This window comes from Terrapene carolina, unplaced genomic scaffold, assembly GCF_002925995.2.
Source record: "Terrapene carolina triunguis isolate 2854851 unplaced genomic scaffold, T_m_triunguis-2.0 Scaffold113, whole genome shotgun sequence".
NCBI lineage: Eukaryota > Metazoa > Chordata > Testudines > Emydidae > Terrapene > Terrapene triunguis.
This window is the reverse complement of record NW_020664464.1, coordinates 16,843,963-16,865,540: the sequence shown is the minus strand read 5'-3', so window position 1 is coordinate 16,865,540 and position 21,578 is coordinate 16,843,963. Positions and strand designations below refer to the sequence as shown.

The 21,578-nt window shown below is 42.0% G+C and overlaps 1 protein-coding gene across 2 annotated transcripts in view; it reads left to right on the top strand.

Annotated features, from left to right (window-relative positions):
- The window catches only part of SPATA6L (spermatogenesis associated 6 like), a 36,649-nt gene extending 24,992 nt beyond the window's left edge, over nucleotides 1–11,657 (top strand). For both annotated transcript variants that reach the window (XM_024200198.1, XM_024200197.1), the window contains exons 11-13: nucleotides 4,313–4,406; nucleotides 7,389–7,505; nucleotides 11,156–11,657. In XM_024200198.1, the coding sequence (XP_024055966.1) occupies nucleotides 4,313–4,406; nucleotides 7,389–7,487 (193 nt within the window). In that variant the 3' untranslated portion in view covers nucleotides 7,488–7,505; nucleotides 11,156–11,657. The remainder of the gene's footprint in view (nucleotides 1–4,312; nucleotides 4,407–7,388; nucleotides 7,506–11,155) is intronic.
- Nucleotides 11,658–21,578: the final 9,921 nt, after the last annotated feature.

Below are 21,578 nucleotides of genomic sequence, written 5' to 3'. Positions count from 1 at the left end.
TAGGATTTATCTTCTCTGCACCATTCATTAGTCTTTATCCGTATCATGTCCCAGGATATTTGACTTTTAAAACTGAACAGTCCCAATCTTTTCAATCTTCCTTTAATGTATCTATCTATAAATACAGCCTGAGTCTTACTTTAACCTGATAGTCAGAAGTTAAGGCTGATATCATTGCTGAGTTCAGTCCGCCTATCACCCTGAAATATGTTAAGGGCTGTTGATTGCCTCGGCTGAATGGGGAAATTTGTTGCCAAAAGTACAAGAAGAATAAATTCTCTGGTGTCCATTGGTCCTGCATTGCAGAACATGCAGGTCAGAGGTTAGAACAGTTTGTTGGCAGCCACATGTTGCATCAGGGGAGGCTGGAGCTAGTTCAGTATGTTTTGCAGAAGAAATGGAAAAAGCTCTACACTTTAGAGTGCACATGGGAAACTTAACAGGACAGAAAAAATGGTCTTTTTTCTGAGAAAAATGGTCTTTTTTCTGAGAAAAATTGTCAAGAACATATATTATTGTTTGTTTATTTGTATTGAACCAGAACCCTGTTGTGCTAGGTGCTGTACAAACACAGAACAAAAAGACAGTCCCTGCCCCAAGATCTGAAAATCTAAGGAACAGTTGTGTCTCTCCTTGGGTCTTTCAGAATAATCGTTAATCCCACCTTCCTCCCATCCCCCCGCAGCCCTCCATACACAGAGTATTTTGGATATCAATCAAAATAACTTTTAAATCATTTTCCCATTAGGCATCAATCCAGCAAAGCACTTAAGCATTTAGTTAACTTAAGCATGTGAGTGGTCCCAGTTTTGCTACAATAAAGTCACTGGGAATACTCATATGCTTATAGTTAAGCACATGCTTAAGTGCTTTGCTGGATCAGGGTCATTGTTAGGAATGGCTTGTTGCTGATTATTCCTTGTCCAGTTTGCACTTATTCTCTAACTGCTGGGTTCTATGTAGTATGTAGGCTGAAGAGTCCAGAAAGATAATGTTCCATTTACTTTCTGTTTATAGGTCTGTGTAATGGATGGGAAAATAGGTGCTTCTGTGTGAAAAAAGAGGCGCTGACTAGCCTCAGACTTAGGATGGCTTAATTTGGCTAAATTCCCCTCCATTGCATGCCAGGTGAAAATAAAGCACTGGTGACTCTTTATCTTCAAGAGATCATCAAGAACAGAAAAACATAGTGTTGTAAGAGGGTTCCTCTAATATGTTTGTCTGTGTAGATGGGACAAATTGTATTGCAAAGCGTTGTGGTTAGGTGCTCAAACAATTTTAACTATAATATAAATGGGCGATTAGGACTAAACTTTCATATTCAGATGCCTAAAGTTCAAAAAGTTAAGTATCCAATTCCTTTACTTATACAACCCAACAGGTACAAAAGTAGCTGTGGTGTTTTCTGATTAATAAAGCATCCTTTTACATGCTATTTCTTTAATAAAGAGCTTTCCTTCCTTTATGCTGCTCTAATGGTTTTCTGGCATGACCAGTTCTCTGCTCAAGCCCCCTATCCTAGCCTCTCTTTCTGGGTAGACTAAATTATTAAAATCATTGATACCTTCAGGGCAGCCAAGTTGGGATGGAACTTAGAAAAATGACAGCCCCTTATTTCACAGATATAGTAGCATGATTGTTCTGTGGAAGAAGCCGTCTTCACCAATTCAGCAAAGTCCAAATCTCCAAATCTTGCATGTAACTCTTGATTATGGCCACAAGGGTAAGATGAACTTGTGGGGCCAGATTTTCAAAGTGGCCTCTTTTTGTGCACACAGTTGCCTGCCCATGTGATTTTTGTGTGTGCATGATCTCTTTGATGTGTCAAGTGATATCATTTATATGTTCAAATCCAATTTAAATGTATTTTATGCCCATTTTGCACATGGAGACAGAGCTTCTATTAGGAAATCACTTGCAAATACTAATGTGCCAAAAGAAAAATTGTGTGTGTAGAGGCTGTGTTTTGAAAACTTGTTTTTTTATACACAGCAGTGTGAACGTTATTGGTACACGTGTGGTTTGTGTCAGAGCTTTATCAAGATTGGTTATCTCTGTGAGCAAACGAACGGATTAGGCAGCTTTTTCAGAATAGGATTTTGAACAATTTAACTCATTAAACCTAAGGCTGTTTTTTGTTGTTGTTGGAAAGTTGTGTGGCAACTTATGAAATGGCAGCTTGTGGAGATAGTTTTGTGGTGCAATATACTGCAGGGCTAAACTGAGACAATGATATCAGAATAACATTGGAGATCACCTGGACTGCACTTAAAGAACTGGATTCTTTCTGTTCATTATCATTATGTGCAGCCCTGCAAACAATATGTTGGCTCTGCACTTTGCGGATCAGCTCTGTAAAATACTGTTTTCTTTTACTGGAGTTGCAAAGCATAGTTACTCTCTGAATTGCTGCGCATAATGGAAGTATGGTGCTGAGCGCTGCACTTTGTTGATGAATACGTGTTGTTCCTTGGCGGCTGATGTTTATTGACTATAAAAAGAATCATTGTGGTGCTTTTCAATGTTCATTTACTTTAACGTGAGCTTTTGGACAAAATTAAAAATCATCTTTATCCTGGACTTTATCTCCCAAGGAATAAAGGAGCAGTCTTGCCTTTGCTTATAATAATCAAAACAGGTGTAGCTGCACTACTTCTCAATAATGTTAATGCACATTGATTAATCCTCACACCTCTTCTGTGAGTTAGGAAAACAGCATTAGGCCATTTTACCAAGTGGGTACCTGAGGCATACAGTGGTTAAGTGTTTTCACCTGAAAGTAAGGGAGTGGCAGAGCTGGCTGGAACCCAGAGGTTTGGCGTTTTGTTCTAACCAGCAGGTGACATTGCCTGCAAATTTTACTTTGCTTATTCATTTCCTGCTTGTTATCAATGCACTGGTCCTGCCCAAGAGAGTATAAATCCTGCACTGCAGAACATACTAGGCATGACTTAAACCGAATGTCCAAATTGCCTGGAGGCTTCAGTGATAACGTTAATTTGTGCATTTAGTTACATGGCAGAACCATCTATAAAGCAGCCTTTTAAAGATGTTATAGTTGATTGACGGCACTCTGTGCAGGGGAGGGAATGCTGCCAGCAGGGAAGGGGAAGATTTCTTTGGATTATTTTGCTGTATGCAGCGGGGGGAGGAGGGATGGTGCAAGAGAGCAGAAGACAGCATCAAAGGGGAGAGAAAGAGAATGGCGGGGAAAAGGAAAATATTTGAGGAGACAGGGGAAAAGGTTAGGAAAAATGGGGAGAGTGTGAGGGGAAGAATGAGGTGGGGAACCTGGTGTGGGGGAGAAAGGAGAAAATGTCAGCAAAAGGAAAATGAAACATAATTCAAGTGAAGGAATGGGAATGAGCAGTAAGTATCACCAAATGTGAGCAGGGAGAGAGGGTGAGTGAGCGAGAGATTAATGGAGATAATAAAAAGCTGAAGGAAATGGCAGAATAAAAGAAAAATAGCGTGAAGGGGTAGGTGGGTGGTCTGTGAGAAACCAGCCGCCGGTAAAACTATTGCACGTTTGAGAATAATGAGTGTGAGGGAGACAAAAATGAAAATGAGAGAGGAAAAGGTTCATAAAGATACAGAAGGGCAAAGATGGGGTGAAAGATCAGAAAAGGGAAAGAAGGAGAAGAAGGAAGAAAATACCTATTGTGCTTTAGATCAGCAGGACACTTAAATATGTGTCTAACTTTAAATATGTGAGTTGAAGTCAATGGAACTACTCACATGCCTTACTGAACGGTGGCCTTGGCCACTAATATCTGTTAAGATACATTATTAGAATACGTCAGGTTCTCCTCTTCTCTTCATTTGTACAGTACTAACACATCCATGTAAGAAGAACACAGCCAAAAGATTGCTGAGTCCCATCTTAAGTGGGTCCTTTAAATAGTGCATCATATTCTCAATGACATGACATACACCTCTACCCCGATATAACGCTGTCCTCAGGAGCCAAAAATCTTACCGCGTTATAGGTGAAACCACGTTATATCGAACTTGCTTTGATCCGCCGGAGTGCGCAGCCCCGCTCCCGTAGAGCCCTGCTTTACCACGTTATATCCGAATTTGTGTTATATTAGGTCGCGTTATATCAGGGTAGAGGTGTATTTTGTGTTTCAAGAGGGCCAAACACCTCTTGAAACTCTCTTGCTTTTTCTTGAACTGGTTATACCTGCCGGCTCCACATTTAATGGGTCAGTGTGTGAAAAAGGACATTATGAATAAGGTACTTGGCAAAAAAAAAGTCTTTATGACAGAGGAGAATTTGGGATGTAACTGTTTTGATACATTTTTGCAGGTTATACTCCAATCCTCATTTCAGTTGGGAAAAGATCCACAAGAGAGTGCAGAATCTCCTAACCTCAAACCAGGCAAAGCAGAGACTTTCCTTTGTGAGTATTAATATTACAACTCGAGAGCAGCTGGTGCCGATATGACAGTGTCACCTAATTATCTGCCCTTCCCAGGTTATAGGTTTCTCTGTCCACTCAGTCTCCCACTGCCCCCATACATATAATATAAATGTTCCAGTTGGGTTTTCAGCATCCAGAGTATTCACCCAAAAATGTCTGGCTAGGTCTGAACTAAGTATTGTCTCATTGGTATTCATCACCACTTCTGTATACAACACGAATGCAGCAGTGGTGTCCATGGCTGTAACAGAGAAGGGATTGAAAATGTAAGGGTGACTTAGGATAAAAAGAGGTGTAATAATGTTGGAACCCACACACCCTAAAGCATGGAGAGATGAATGAACAAAAGGAAATGGTTTCAGTACAGTTGCTGAAGCAGAAAGGCTCTTTTGATACGTCTTCTGCAGCTAGTCCATATGAATAGCACTCTGAACTATCTTGAGGAGTGAGCCACTGTACTTGTGTTCATGTATGAGCCTAACCAGCACAGTGGCCAGCTGGATGCCATTATTGACAGCTATCTCTTTGCTAATGTGGGGATTCAGCGTTCCTGGATCTAGCCTACTATTCCATGCAATTTTAAATAGATCTAAGGGAGTGATTGGCAATTCACAGCCCTGCTTTACCGTGGCTGCCTTGCACAAATACCTACATGTTCAGAGCTACTCAAAGCATTCCACACTGTTTGGCTTATTTCTAAGTTAACAAATGCACAGAATACATTTAATTGATACTAAAAGAGAAAGGATGTATATCTGAACCATGATGCCCTCTCCCCAGGCCAACTATCTGACCCTTACTAATAGGAATATCCCCACTGAAGTTACACAGGGAGTGAAACTGGTTCTCTCAGTCTCCCTTTACTCATCTGTAAAATGGGGTTAATAATAATAAATACTAACCTCATAACAGGATGATAGAAGTCAACAGGAGAACTTGCATGAATAAGGGTTGCAGGATCAAGCTTTTCATTTCACTGGGATATTTAAGAACTCTGGATCTTAAAATTCAAACAGTTGCTGTCACACCCTGATGTCACAAAGGGTGCATCTGCCCTGCATGCTTCTTTTGGTGGCCTGTAGTGTACATCCCATGTATATTCTAGCATAGGTATAAGTAGCGGTGTAAACAGTGAAGCATGGCTTAGGTGAGGAGAGTAAAGGCACACCTGAAGGGTGTGGGTATGCATGTGAGTTACATACTCTACATGGCTCTCTACATGTCCAAGCTGTGCCTCTCCTTCTACACTTGCTATTTTTAGCAGAGTAGTGTCCTGCTACTGCCCCACTGCTGAAGCCTTTCCCCACTGCCTTGCCTCTGCCAGAGCCTTTCACTGACACATGGAGCTATACATCAGAGTGTGGATGTGGTTTCTTTTCACTGTGGTGTGTAAGCTACATGTACACCACATGCTGCCAGAAATGGTGTGTAGTGTAGACGTAGCTATAGTGCCATTCAGTGTAACTGACCTTGACCCCACTTAGAAAGATGTTTATCATGAAGTTAAACAGAGCCAACATTTATACTCTCTAGTGCGCAAATCCACTTCCCAGGTCCACATTAATCCCTGCTACAACTCCATCTACTTTAGAGTAGTTACACCAGAGATATCAGAGGGGTAGCCATGTTAGTCTGAATCTGTAAAAAGCAACAGAGGCTCCTGTGGCACCTTTAAGACTAACAGAAGTATTGGAGCATAAGCTTTCGTGGGTGAATGCCCACTTCATCAGACGGAAGTAATGGAAATTTCCAGAGGCAGGTATAAATCAGTATGGAGATAACGAGGATAGTTCAATCAGGGAGGGTGAGGTGCTCTGCTAGCAGTTGAGGTGTGAACACCAAGGGAGGAGAAACTGCTTCTGTAGTTGGATAGCCATTCGCAGTCTTTGTTTAATCCTGATCTGATGGTGTCAAATTTGCAAATGAACTGGAGCTCAGCAGTTTCTCTTTGGAGTCTGGTCCTGAAGTTTTTTTGCTGTAAGATGGCTACCTTTACATCTGCTATTGTGTGGCCAGGGAGGTTGAAGTGTTCTCCTACAGGTTTTTGTACATGGCCAACTTCAGCCTCCCTGGCCACACAATAGCAGATGTAAAGGTAGCCATCTTACAGCAAAAAAACTTCAGGACCAGACTCCAAAGAGAAACTGCTGAGCTCCAGTTCATTTGCAAATTTGACACCATCAGATCAGGATTAAACAAAGACTGCGAATGGCTATCCAACTACAGAAGCAGTTTCTCCTCCCTTGGTGTTCACACCTCAACTGCTAGCAGAGCACCTCACCCTCCCTGATTGAACTAACCTCGTTATCTCCATACTGATTTATACCTGCCTCTGGAAATTTCCATTACTTGCGTCTGATGAAGTGGGCATTCACCCACGAAAGCTTATGCTCCAATACTTCTGTTAGTCTTAAAGGTGCCACAGGAGCCTCTGTTGCTTTTTACACCAGAGATGACTCTGAGCCTGAAAATTTAAGTGACTTGCCACACAGTAAATCAATGACAGAGCTTAGAGTAGAACTCAGTAGAGCTTCCCTTTCAGTCCACTGAGCCACACTGCCTCTTTGGAACCCTACATTCAAAGTACTCATGTACCTACAGCTCTTTTCTGCTCATAAAACTTTTGTAGTCGTTTTGTCTCTGCTCTTCCCATTATTTTCAGTTTATGCCTTGTATCAACCAGGAACTGTTCTTGTTGTGTGATTTCAAAAACTTCTAGATGGAGGCATAGTTTCAGTGAGTTTACTGAAGCTGGTGTTACTTGCTGCTATCTCACTGACATGATTCCAGCCAACAACGCTGGGAAATATAGAGCACAATCTCCTAGATTTATTGCCCCGAATTTATAGTAATACGTTGTTTTAACTCCTCTGGAAACAGCTGATAGGTTTGCTTTTGGCTAAGTACATTAACAGTGCTTATGAAGATGAACAATGAAATTAATCGGACAGGCTTTTTCAGGGAGCCACTGATTCTGAAATTGATGATGTCCTTGAAAGAAGGTCCATCTCTTTGAGGAGTTCCCCTCAGGATGACTCACTGGAGCAAAGATATTACTAAGTAGTTGTCATCAGAAAGGTAAGTGCTTAAATGCTTCTCTTCACTTTTAGATTTACTGGAATTATTTCGGATCCAGGAAGTTTATAAATTTCTAGTATTGCTGCAGGAAAATCTGTTGTAAAAGTATGCTAAGCAGCCCTATTTCCTGACTATACAACTGCAATTTACTTGTAATTGCCAAAATAAGCTATATTTTTTGTGTTCTTAAACTCCCAGTCACTTTAAGAGCCATTATACTCAAAAAAGTGGCTCTAAAAGTGGCATCATGGATTTCCTTGTTTGTCATCTCTCTAGGATATCATTTCATTAGTTTACATGAAAAACATTTCTCTCTCTCTCTCTTTCTTTTTGTTTACCAATTGCCAATGCTGCAAACATCATAGTGGGATCTGAAAGTCATGCTAGGTTCTTTCTGGTTAGTACATCAGCACTGGCAGCAAAGATTCTGTAGCTGGAACTTTGTTTAACAGTTCTCATTAGGTTTTTCAAAGGGGTCTAGGCAAGTTAAGGTGCCCAACTTCCATTGAATTTCAGAGGGATTTGGGTGCCTAACAATCTTAGGCTCTTTTGCAAATCTCAGCCACTGTTATAAGAGAGAACAGAATCCAGCTCAGTCTTCCTCAGATGTGTTACCTCTACATTATTAGCAGGAGTAAAAAACTGGTCAACTATTAAAATTAGGAAAAATTACTGAGGTCTCTAGTGTATGGTGACATGGCTCAAGATACATACAGGGAGCAGATTTGATGAGTAAGAATATGGCATTTTTACACCGCCCCTTTTCTGACCATAACCACACTTTAATATGTTTCTATTTCTCAAACATTTTTCTTCACTGGAGACCTAATTTTTGATCCATTGACTCTGTGTGAAACAGTAGTCTGTGGTTTCATTTCTCAGCCAGCAAACAAAGGGCCAGATTCTATCATGCTTACATTGAGTGAAATCCCATTTAAGTCCAGGGGAACTTTGCCCAATTAAGGATTTCAGAATTTGGCCCAAAGTGATTTAGTTCATTTGGATTTTAAAGGACAAATCCTGTGAGTAAACACACCTGTCAGCATATCCCTAAAGAGTATGTTAAATATTTTCTTCTCCATCACACGCTTGCTTTTTTTTTTTTTTACCTAAATGTCACTCATTTTGATGGGATATTAACATTTTTTATTAATGGAAAACTGGGCAAAATTCTGCTCTCAGTTAATCATGCACAAATTCAACCCTGCTAACTTTAGTTGAGTGGCACACATATAATTGAGGGCTTACCTACAAGGGGGACAAGCTGGAGCAGCTACTGCAGAAAAGCTATTGCAGGAAGTATTCATTTAGACAAGCCCTTAGGGAGCACCTTTCTCCACCTTCCTCTGCAGCTGAGGATGCAATACAACAAAACAGATAGTTCCAACCTTTGGATAACAAAATTGGTCCAATAAAAGATATTACCTCACCTTCCTTGTTTTACTTAACTAGGTTTTGGATAATCAGGGTTTTATTGTAATTCAAACGGGAATTTGATTGGGACACCAGGATTAACAACAATCACATTCTTGCAAAAGGAGCCAGAGTATCTTTGATGACCACCCTGCAGCCAGGACCCATCTTTCATGTCTCATTTGAAAGGTGTCCCCTCCCATAGCACAGTGTCCCCAACACTATACAAGGACATATGTTCAGTAACGCCTCAAAAAGAAGTGCACCACTTTTCACCGGCACTACTTCCTGCTGCAATAAGGGCATTGCTGGGGGTTTCTCGTCCAAATATTGAGAAGGTCTCACTCTTAGCTTATGACATCAGATAAGATCACCTAACGTGGTAGAATTGCAGACAGCAGCCCCTGTAGTTCTTTCTCCTTTGCTAAACCTGGCATCCGCGTGAGCAGCCACCAGTGCTGGCAAGATTAGGGTGAACATAAAGGATGGCAAGAAAGGTGGAAATTCCCTACTTGCTTAATTTGCACTGATTTAGCCTATGTGATTATTTATAGAGGAACATGGGTTCTAGTCGTGCAGCTGCTCCTCAGCCTAGCACTACGTTCTCTTCAAGGTGTGCAGTGACTTTAAGAAAAGTTATGTAGATCCTGTTCTGTACGGCTGCTGTCACAACTGATGACACTCTTGAACCGGATGCTGCTTATAACTGTCTCTGAAATGCCAAGTATAATTTAAAATGTAATTTTCACAGATGACAATAACTGGTTTTCTTATTGCCTGAACTGAGAGGCTAAAGACTGAATGGGCATGGAAACTGAACAGCTCTCTTACAATCTACAAGTGTTCCCTCTAGGTCAAATTTGAGTCATATGTGGGAGCTTTGTGGTGACGCTTGCACTGCTACTGATTATGCTGTATCTGGTTTATGGATTAACGAACTACTGCAGTCTCCACCCTAACCAAATTCTCCTATAGCTTATTTAAATCCATCTAATTTTTAACAGGAATCCATCTCCGAGGCTGTACGTGGCTAGAGGTGCTTCTCTCAGTGAGAAGTTTCACAGAGCACTGATAGTGCAAGTAACAGCTTCTGCTTGAGAAATGTAAAGTTGCACTAAAGACTTATTTTGGCTGGTAGAATTACAAGTTCTGACTTAAAATCGAAGGTCTGAGGGAGCTCTTAGGCACTTGAAATATCGACTAATTGCAATAGGCCTCCTGAACGTCTGGTTTAACAACAGCAAATATTCTGTAAGCTGTCTTTATGTTTACATATATACTGGTTATATAGCGAGTACTTAGGTGGTAAATTTCAGGTACTTAATTGCATTGTAATTACATTTTACAACAGAAAATCCTCGTGACAGGTCTGGTGGTAGTTACTATAGGCCAGATCGATCATTTCCATGGAAGATTCATGGGAGCCAGAGAGACTGGGAGGTTTCTCCAGATCATTTTGGGGGAGATAGGATGGGCACAGTGTGTGCAGAGGGTTCAGCCCCAGAACTCCTAAGAGTTGATCCATAGGAAGCCAGGGTGGTCTATTCATAGACCCTGTGCCCCCATACTGACTCCAGGGCCCTGGGTGCCCTAGCAAGCTCCTTGGCAGTACAGCTGTAATGGAGGCTCTTTAACAGGGTTTCCTTCCCAGGCCACTCCCTCTTGAACATCCCTTCCAGGGATTTTGGGGTCAATGGCACAAAAGCAAGCTACAGAAAAAGTAATAAAGCCTTAGGCTCTCTTACCTTTTCAATTGACTCTGTGCAGTTTTGAAGGGGATAATGTGCATAGCACCCTGTCCCATCTGCCCTTCTCCATATGTGGCTTACTGCAGAAACAGAGAATTGGGGCGGTGCCACAGAGTGACTGAATCCCCTTCTTCGGAAGCAAGGTAAGATCTGCACAAAAGTATAATAATCCTGGTCCAAATCCTGCAGGCAAAAGTCACATTAGATTGGGCGGGAGTTTTGCCCAAGTTAGGAGTGCAGGATTAGGCTCTCTTTGTTTATCCTTTAGGTATGGGAAACATTGTTAACTGGAGATGAATTAGTAAGTACATTAAGAGGACTTAATTTTGTGTCCTGTAACTTAAAATAGTTTTTCAAAATCGTATTTCTCTGAGATTACAATTTACAATTACCTAAAAAACTACTTGCCTGGAAAACAGACTTCAGAAATGATTTTTTTAAACAAAAATTCTTGGCGCTATTTTGTAATATACACTCTAACTCCTTTAGCAGAGACAACTCAACGACTGCTGGACTCCAATTTGAAGAATTGAGACGGACATCTCCATCTCAGAGTTGATCAGGGGTTCATTTTCTGTGTGGCGTTATGTCTAATCTCTTTCTTAAAATGAGACTCTGTATTGTGCTGGATAAGCACGGCTGATTAAATGATTGCAGTGTGTGGCTCAGATATCATTTTCATAAGAGTGTACATATATTAGCTCATTAAGGACTAAAAATAATAATAATGGTGCTGCAGATCTTTGGGCTTTGGTTGTTGGCAGAATTTTCTGCAAGTATCACATTTGGAATTACTTTACCTGTGACTGTTCCAGCATTAGAACTGACTTTCTAGAATGAGTTGCTTTTTTCAGAAGTCAGTTCTCTTCTCAATATATGCACATCATTCTAGTTGGTGCACTTGTATAGAGAGGAAACAAGACCCTTTGAATACTGAATTACTGTATGACATACATTTTTTCAGACAACCAGTTAAAATGAACCTGTGTTAAATGTGTATCCTTTCTTGAAACATTTCTTTTAATAAAATATTTCAAATAATTGCTTTATATAAAATAATTTTATTTAAACTGACTTTGTAATAAAATTATGAAGATAGCATCTAGAACCTTTTTCTGCATGTTTAACTGTAGGCTTGTCTGGTGAAGCACCATATATGGCGTTATGCTAAGTTATTATTCATAATAATACAAGAGAATTATTGTCAGAGGCTTGCCAAGTACAAAAAACCCACAGAGGGTACAGAGAAATCAGACAAAGTCATAGATGCAAACATTGGAAAGGAATTATAAGAGATCTTTGGAGGGAAACTAGAGGTTCTGCTATAGCCCCACTAAAATGCATTGGAGAGAGTGAGAATGAAAGCAGTGGCATCATCCCTTCCAATGCCTTGATTCTACCAAGATGTATGCATATGGTTAGCTTTATGCGGTGAATTGGACTGCTCACAGTTCGTAAAGCTAAGCACATGCTCTTTCTTTGCAGGATGAGAGCCTAACTAAAGACTGTGAGTCCAACTGTCCTCATAGACTTTAAGGGAAGGGACCATCATGATCATCTAGTCTGACCTCCAGCTAACCCCAGTGGTTTGAGCATTGGCCTGCTAAACCCAGGGTTGTGAGTTCAATCCTTGAGGGGGCCATTTAGGGATCTGGGGCAAAAATCTGTCGGGGGATTGGTCCTGCTTTGAGCAGGGGATTGGACTAGATGACCTCCTGAGATCCCTTCCAGCCCTGATATTCTATGATTCTATACTCATGCAGGTGGTTGGTTGTTGGCATCCTTTCGTCTGCGAGAGACGGTGGGAATTGCAGCCTATGATGTAGATGGTTTGCAATGTCTCATGTGACTGAATAGTCCAATCGTAATTTGCATGATCTTTGGCAGTTATTGCAAATGTATGTATCTTGGTTGGGAGCTCCTTGCTTCCTACTGGCTCTTTTCTCTTCAAGCTGTAGGAGCCAGCTCCTGTCATGGACTTTGATACCCCGATGGAGACGATGGCACCACTTGTTACGATCACTTGCCAAGATTTCCCATTGGTCAGGATCAATTCCAAATTCCTTCATATCTCGCTTGCATGTGTCTTTATAGCGAAGCTTGGGACGTCCTGTTATTCTTGTTCCCTCTGCTAGCTCCCTGTATAGCATGTCCTTGAGTATACGTCCGTCTTCCAACCTACTCAGATGGCCCAGCCAGCGCAGTCTTTGCTTGAGCAGGGCTGTCACACTTGGTAAATTTGCCCTTTGAAGAACCTCTGTGTTGGTGACTTTATCCTTCCATTTGGTGTTGAATATGTGGCATAAACAACGTGGGTATTTAACCTTTTCTCTTGATGAGCATAAGTTGTCCATGTTTCCCCACCATACATGAGGGTGCTGAGGATGCAAGCTTGGTACACTAGCATTTTGGTCTTAATGGTAAGCTTTGAGTTGTTCCTTGCTCTTTTAGTTAGTCTGCTAAAGGTGATGGCAGACTTTCCAATGTGAACATTTAGTAGCCTGTATTTCATGCAGATAGCCTCATTGAATTCAGCAAGTCTGGTTATTCTATAGCTGTACATAGGATCCATAGGCTGTAAGTTCAGCTTTGTATAGGAAGGAGAGAATGAACTGAGCCCAGTCGGGAGTCTGTTCTATAACAAAATCCATGTTATGTAATATTCCATTAGAAGAACACCCCATTTCAGATAATAATTTAACCTTATCAAGAAGCCCACTTTTGTTGGTGAGATCTGGCCTTTTCAGAGTCGTAATATGATCTGCCTTGTCTTGTCTCTGGAAACCAGCTCTATTGCCCTCAACTAATGGCTCCCTTTGGCTTCAGTCTATCAGCCCCATGGGTTTGTGTGAGAGTTTTAAACCACAGACTGACAAAGAGATGGTAAAGGGCAAATGACACCATCCAGACATGAGAACAGAATAAATACATACAGAAAAAGACCACTTTCAGTTTCCCATTCATCTGATTCCCCACATGTGAGGGCACTGCTGCCTTCTTCTAAGGTCCAAGGCCAGACTGCTAGGACAGTAGTTTCCCAAGGAAAGTAAGTAAATGCTTGAGTTTTACTGCAAGACAGTGGGTAGGAGAATGGAAGGAATCAGCTCTGTAGTGTGCATCCTGCCTTTAGGCATCCATATTAGACTTTATTATAATTAGGATTAGTGACTGAGTTAACTCTTCATTATCTGTTCCCCGTGGGCTACTTTTTGCTCAGGGCTGGATTGTTGCATCATAGGACTGCTCATGTGAGTAAGGCATAGGCGCCAACTTCTCCTGGCGCTGGTGGGTGCTCACACCCCTCCACCCCTGCTCCACCGCCATTCCAACCCCTTCCCCAAAGTCCCCACCCCAACTCCGCCCCCTCCCTGCCTCTATTGAACTCCTTCCTCAAATCCCTGCCCCAACCCCGCCTCTTCTCCGCCTCCTCCCCTGAGCACACCGCGTTCCCGCTCCTCCCCCCTCCCTCCCACAGCTTGTTATGCCGCGAAACAGCTGTTTTACGGCAGCAAGCGCTGGGAGGAGAAGTAGGGACGGCGCGCTTAGGGGAGGAGGCAGAGATGAGCTGAGGCAGAGCTGAGCTGGGGCGGGGAGCTGCCGGTGGGTGCAGAGCATCCACCAATTTTTCCCTGTGGGTGCTCCAGCCCCGGAGCACCCACGGAGTCGGCGCCTATGGAGTAAGGGTTAGCAGGATCACACTCACAGTCATGCTCGTCCAATCCTCAGGAGTACAATGGGAATAGTAAAGTAGGGAAAAACAAAAACTATTTTTAAAGCCTTTAAGATTCTCACTGGAGGCATTTTATAGACTGCTGAGGTAAAGGAGTGTTAAGGATCACATCATTTGCAGACTTCAGTATTCACTTTGTTTAGGCTGTTCAGCTGCTGTGAGGTATTCATACAAACCGCACGTTGCTGACTTCTCTTTGGTTTTGAAGGCTTTTTCTTTGCAATCCATGAAATGCTTTTCAGAAATAGAAAAGCCATTCATGAATTAATCAGGAGCTAATGAAAAGTCAGGGTAATGATCTCATATCTATAGAAATGAGCTCAGTCCCATGTCAGCTGCTGGTAATAACCAACACACAGCTGTTTCCTTACCAGCACTCCCTTATTTGAAATGTGGAAGTTTTGCATATTATTTTTAGCAGTGAGATGCTAAGTCCGGTACTGGCAGAGGGAGGGACCAGAAGGTCTAATAAATCTTTTCCATCTATGACCCCTGTAGGTTTGACCCTGCCCGGCCAAGACTAGAATTGACGTCTGTCCTGCAGTCCCCATCATTCCCACCCTCATCGTGCCTTGTCTCTCCCATATAATGTCTCACTTAGCACCTGCATTTTCTAGTAAGAATTCTATTACACCCCCTCAGGACCAAATCAGCAAAGCCTGTTGTCTCTCTCTCAGCTACTGTAAGTGACATGAGGGACACCCGGCCCCAGGAACTGTGTAGTATTGCTGGCCATGGCTAGTCCAGAAACCGAGGGCCAGGTTAACACAGGATCTGCACACATGCAGACCCATGAGAAGGCCCCCTGCAGCAGAAAGTCGGCCTTGGGGGGGAGGGGGGGAGAGGGAGGTTGTGGAAAGCGTGATGTACTCACAGTCTCCTCTCTGCTGAGAGCCATGCAGCCAGACAGCTAAGTCCCAAGAGTGGTTGATGCTGGCCAGGGAAAGAACGTGCCCAAAGAAGTTTATGCAGCACATCTCCACTGCAGTTTCCACCTGCAGGTCTTGTATAATGTCTGGGTGGAGATTAAATCAGCCCTTCCCTGGAAGAACTCACTTCCGCTGAGTGCCCTTCTCCAGGTTGAATCCCCACTCTGGATTCCCTTCACCAACAGGAGTTAATTTAGCCTGAACCCAAGAGTCACAGAATCACAGCAAGCAAACCTGGAGAAAGACAGGTCATCCATTCCATCCTCCTGCCAGTGAAGGATTGCTCCTTCGGGATGTTTTCTATATTTTGGGGTGCTAGTAGTTCAGTCTTGTTTAAAATGGAGTTTGTCTTACTTTCTTTAAGACTATTCCCCGTATGGCAGCCTTATACCATCCTCAGTCTAATGGGTTTTCCAACTTTGCTGATGTTCTGAACATTGTAAAAATAAGATTAACACAAGTACTGCAACAGAAACCAAATGTTGGCTTTAGTTTTCCTTCATTTGGGGCCAGCTATTTGAAATGGCCTCTGGATTTGTGTGCTGATGTTTTTATGCACTTACTTTTTGCCTTTTAATTCTCAGGTGGGCAAAATTCCATTGTGGATGCACAAATGTATTTGCAGATACAAAGCGGATAGATTGGTGAGTTAGGTGCTGGGTTCTGAGTCCTTTCAATTCCTTTTGAAGTGAATGGAAATGAAGGGTGCTCAGCACCTCGTGGGCCTCAACTACTCACTCTGTGCATGCAAACACTTTGTGCACCCTTGTTCAAGTTTTGCACTATCTAAAAAGTAAGCACCAAAATACAGATGTGCAAATTTGAAGAATGGTTGAAACGCCTTCAAGTATTTTGTCCTTAACATGCAATTTTACTCTAAAAAAAATTACTTCAAATTCGTTAAATCTACTGCTTGTGTATATTCATGATCATAGATGCTTACTTCAGTGGGAAAATATATATTTTTATTACTTTTCATTCTCTTAGTACTGTAGAGCCAGCACAACTATGAGTGAATGAGCTGGATTAGTTTGTCTCTCACATAATCAACAGGTTTATTAATGATATTCTAGCTGCAGGGCCAGATTCTGCCTTCCCTTTTTCCTGTGCAAACTCAGTGTCTTCAGTATGGTTGCATGTGTTTAATCAAAGGCAGAATTAGGTTGGCACAATCTGTGTTACACTGGATAATGTACAAGCCCTCTCCACCCCCCAAGCAAACAAAAAAACACCTCTTCCCAACAACAACAAAAACCCACCCAGCTTGTCTCTCAGATTCCAGGTGAAATCTTTTTGCCAGAAGCTGGGAACGAGCAACAGGGGATGGATCACTTGATGTTTACCTGTTCTGTTCATTTCCATTGGGGCACCTAGCACTGGCCACTGTTGGAAGACAGGATACTGGCCTAGATGGACCTTTGGTCTGATCCAGTAGGGCCATTCTTATGTTCTTCTGGTAAATTGAATGAGTGATCTGCATATTTTGAAACAATACAGATTAATGGTAAAAACAGCAGTGAGATGTTGCAGGTTTATTGTGTTTCAAAATGTACATCTTTAAGTCAGTAGTCAATTTAACTGACAGGAAACAGTTTCCTGACTGTTTTAGAACCTAAAGAGCTCTAAAATTAGTCTGTAAGACCCTTCCTGGCTCTGAAGTTAGTTCACGTAAGATTCATAAGCATATGTTTTACTTTTGTAAATGAAATATGACAGAATATTACAGCAAAATATTTTAAATCATAGTTTTATATTGTGATGGGCATCTGGTTCTGGGGTGTTGTTTCTTGTTCAGGTGTATTAATCTGGCAACAACTAATTTATTATTTGTTATGATGAAGTGTGCTTTGGATTCTCTCTAGTAAAAATGTATAAGGGATACAATAAATGTGGAAAGTTGGCGTTCTGATTCCGAGGGTAAAGTTTCTTTTCATGATATATCATAGCTAAGGCAGGAACTCAGGACACTGGGTACCAGTTTTGACATTGGTGCAAAACTCAAGAGCATGTACAAATCCCAGTAATCCATATTGATGTATATCCTGAGTGGAGGGTAAGCCCTTAGAGGTTACTGGTGGAGGTAATGCAGATTGATCTTGCAGAGTTGAGGCAGCATGCCCGGCCAGACATTGTCATTAAAAAGAGATTGCTGTGCCTCACTTGCACTGAGCACGTGTTGGGTATAGTTAAGTGAGGGAAGGCAAAGATGGCTTATGCCTCCCCTGGTCCTGGAGCTGCTTTTATTTGACACTGTGTAGAGCAATTCCCTAGGGACCATTCCTCCATTTGGGGAGAGGCTGAGAACATCACTCTGTGGCCCTGCTCCCTTCCACCTGCAGCCAGGCACAACACCCCCAGCACCTCTCCTCTTCACACCCTGTGTGGCAGTGGGCAATGTGTGTACCAACAGGGGCTGGTGTAAGAGCAACATAGCAAGTCCCCCCAGTCCCAGAGTCCCCAACACCAGGACAATCCTGGCTTTGCCTCGCCGACTGCACAGAGATCTTGGCAGAGCAGAGGATCTGGCCCATAGAATGGAAATTGGGGGTTTCAGACTCACCTTAGTGGTGGCAGGAAGGATGGAAACAAGTCATGGTTCTGCTCTATAATAAAAAGAATCGTGTGTTTTCATTTAAATATTCATCACTGAATGAATTGAATCACGCTATAGTTCAGTTCAGGAAAGAATTGCCCCTTACAACGCATCCATGTTTTGCTAAGAAACTCTGTGCCTTGCATAGTTCTGGCCTGCAATAGATTTGTCCTGGTCTGCTTCGCCCCGAGGAAGGAGAATGGCTTTGAGCCTCTAACTTCATCCCCTCCATTACATTAGCTTTTGTGTGTGTGTGTATGTTTGGCTTTGTGACACTATTGACACAATATCCCAGTCTTCTCTGACCAGGTGGAAGTAAAGGGAAACCAAAACCATTCACCCATGAAATGACAAGTCAAAGGAAAGAAAAATAAAGAAACAAAAGCAGAGCTTTTGCAACTTCCTATTCATCTCAATGGGACGCTGCACTACTACATTTCTGCCACCATGTGGAGCTGTATGAGGTTATAAATCAGTGACACTGGCATGGGGTCCTCTCACCTGATGCCAAAATGGCATCTCCCAACAGTGAGCAAGCACAGCTGGTCTTCTAGTGTGCTCCTGGATCCAGAGGAGAGCCAAACAGTAGGAAAGAAGTTTCTTCAGGTAAGCAAGTGCCCAAGTCTCACTCTGTAATGTTGTGGGCAGGGAGACTGGAAGACCCAGCTCTTCAGAAAGTGTGCTTTCTGTTTCCCTTATTGGGCTTCAGGGAAGAGATGTTACACCATTAGGATAATCTTTTGGGGTTACCCTTCAGTGACTTTCCCCCTCCTTGAGCTTTCTCTTCTTCAGGGGTGATGGCTTTGTCACCGTGGCTGCCTTTGTCAGACCATTGGACTCCTAATATGAACATTGCTTGTGGCTCATTAACTAGGGTACCCAGTATTAAAATGCACCACATATACTGAGATTTGCTACTGTAGATGTTGGCTATTTCATCTTAGCATGTTTCAAGAGTGTTCTAAAATAGCTGATTCACAGTCTAGTAGTGAAGGCTGAGAGCATATAAAACTGTGTAGATAAAACTGAGCTGTCAAGGTATGCTTCAGGCTAGTTTACAGCAGAGTGTAAATTTTGTTGCAAATTGCTTGGATTCTCTACTACTGTATGTTAGAGGCCCCAGACCTAAGACAAGCTATGCACAGAAGCAATGTGATCCTTGTCTATATAAATACTTGCTAGAGTGATTGCTAGATAAATCTGAATAATTATGTGAAATTATTGGAATAAATTGTTCAAATGTTATTTGCCAGCTCTAGTACTTATTATACAGGGATAGGGTATTTGCATGTTAGTTGTATTAGGGCTATTAATTCATTCTTCTAAATGAGGGTAGGTGCCATAGCAGTGGTTTTTGTTCTACTGTAATTGAATATAGAGTAATCTGCAGGAACATCTGACTCTTGCTGTTATTACTATTTATTTAGAGTAATAACTAGGAACTCCAATCAAGAATCAGGCTCCATTGTGCTGTTGTGTGCGCCACAAGTATCACAGAAGACATTCCGTGCCCCAGAAAGCTCATAATCTAAATACCAGACAGGACAAACTGGATAGGGATGGGCTGGGAGGACCAGGGAACAGAAAAGCAAACAGTTCAGAAGAAAAAGAGAAGTCACAGTTTACCACTTGTCTGTGTGCACAGGATTTAGCCATAACTTTATTAAAAGACACTGTCAATCTGTTTCACTCCTTGCATTCACATTGCTTAAAACAAGGCAAATCCAAGCTGGTACCTTGTACATATTAAGAAATATGCATTATTAGTTTTCAGTTAATGCGTGGTTCCTTGGCATTGTTTGGCTTGAGTCGCTAAAGACTCAAAACAATTATTTTTTAAATGTTAGTTGGTCTGTGCTTTGATCTTACAGTGGTATAACTTAGGAGTAATGGTGTCACACCTATGTAACAGCGATGGAGAGCAGAATCAGGCTCATGTTTTCAGTATTTAAACAGCTGCCTGAGATACTTCATAGGATTGCGTTCCTTTAAGGACAGTCAATTGGTGGCCTAAAAAAAAAAGACTGAGATGCCATTTAATTACAAAGTATAGTTCAGAATTATGGTACTGCAAGGACATTGTAAAGAGAGGGGCCATCATTATTTTGCCCTGCTTGAGAAACTGTTGTTTTTCATTCCCTAAAGTTTTTTGATATGTCAGTTCACAACATCCCTGAAGTAATCTGCAGTCACTCATCACACTTTGGAAAAACTGGTGACAGCAATTGAAGATAATTAACTGAGTCTCCCAGACACTCACTTTTTCAGAGGGCTGTAGGCTCTTATTTCATCATTAATTCCCTTTGGGACAGGTGATATGCTATTTCCATATTCCATGTGGAATTGAACTCCTGAGATAAGTCTCCACCTAATGAGAAGCAAAAAAAGTTTGGAATTTTGTCTCATCTTTCTTCTTAAAGCAGGCAAACTTCAAAGGCCATTCATTTCCATTTCATTGTTATCTTTCTCTCTCAGCCAGGAAAACTGTCTCCAAACTGTCATTTTCTGAGATTATTTATCACAGATCAGATTTATGTATCTCTTTGCATCCCAAGATGGATTGTTCCCATCTTGGTGCAGAGATGACCCTCTTATTTGGGTTAAAACTAAAACACCCTCTAAAGAGGGATGTCAGTGATTTGCAGTGGTGACATTCATCACCAAGGGAGATTTCTTCTTCCTGCGTTTCTCTTGCACACAGAATGGGTCTCCTTATAGTCAGAGGCTGGTTTTCAGACATTGCAAGTTATGGGGGAGTGAGTAAGGAGATGGAGCAGAGGACAGGAATTTCTAACAGTTAATACAGATCACACAGGGAGGCTACTGACATGTTGCATGACAGGCATGTCAGTCAAATGTACTTAGGCACCAGAATTCACTGAGATTGTAGGGCTCCCTTTATATCACCACTGACATCCATCTGCTGACAGTGTCTCCTCTCAGGAATGAGACCAAAGCTCTGCCCGAGACGCTGTTCATGAAGTTTGTTATTTTGGGGCAACCTGCATTCTTTTCCTGCTCCCAAGAGCAGATATTCTTTCATTCCCAGGGATGTGCAGACAGCAGGTGTAGCCCCCAAATCAACTCCGTTATAGTTGCATTGAAATGTGATACTGTACAAACAAAGAAAAACCAAACAAAAGCATTGAAACGATTTCAGCTAGGCAAGGGCATAAAAGCCAATGATAATATGGTCCAGAAAACATACATTCTGTCAGCCTCATAGATTCACAATATTTAAGGCCAGAAGGGACCATTGTGATCATCTAATCTGACCTCCTGCATAGCACAGGCCATAGGACTTCTCTGAATCTCTAGTGTGATGTGGTAAATCCATGACATTGGTATTTTTACGCCGTATGTTACCTTGTCGACTCTGAAGCCTATTGGGTTTGCTTGTAGCTTATGCAGTATTAACACTCCCTTGTTTATTTTCAGTTGTTGGCCATCTAAATCAGTCAGTATGAGCAAGCATCTCTTTAGTCCCTTTTGTATGGATCTCTAAAAGAGCGGGGATGAAGCAACAGCTTTCTCTCTCTCCTGTTGTTGGGTGCCTTTGCTTTCAGTCATAAGAACAGCCATTACAAAATAATAGGGAAAACCTAGGGTTACTATATTTCAACAATCAAAAAAGAGGACACGGGGTGCCACCCTAGCCCC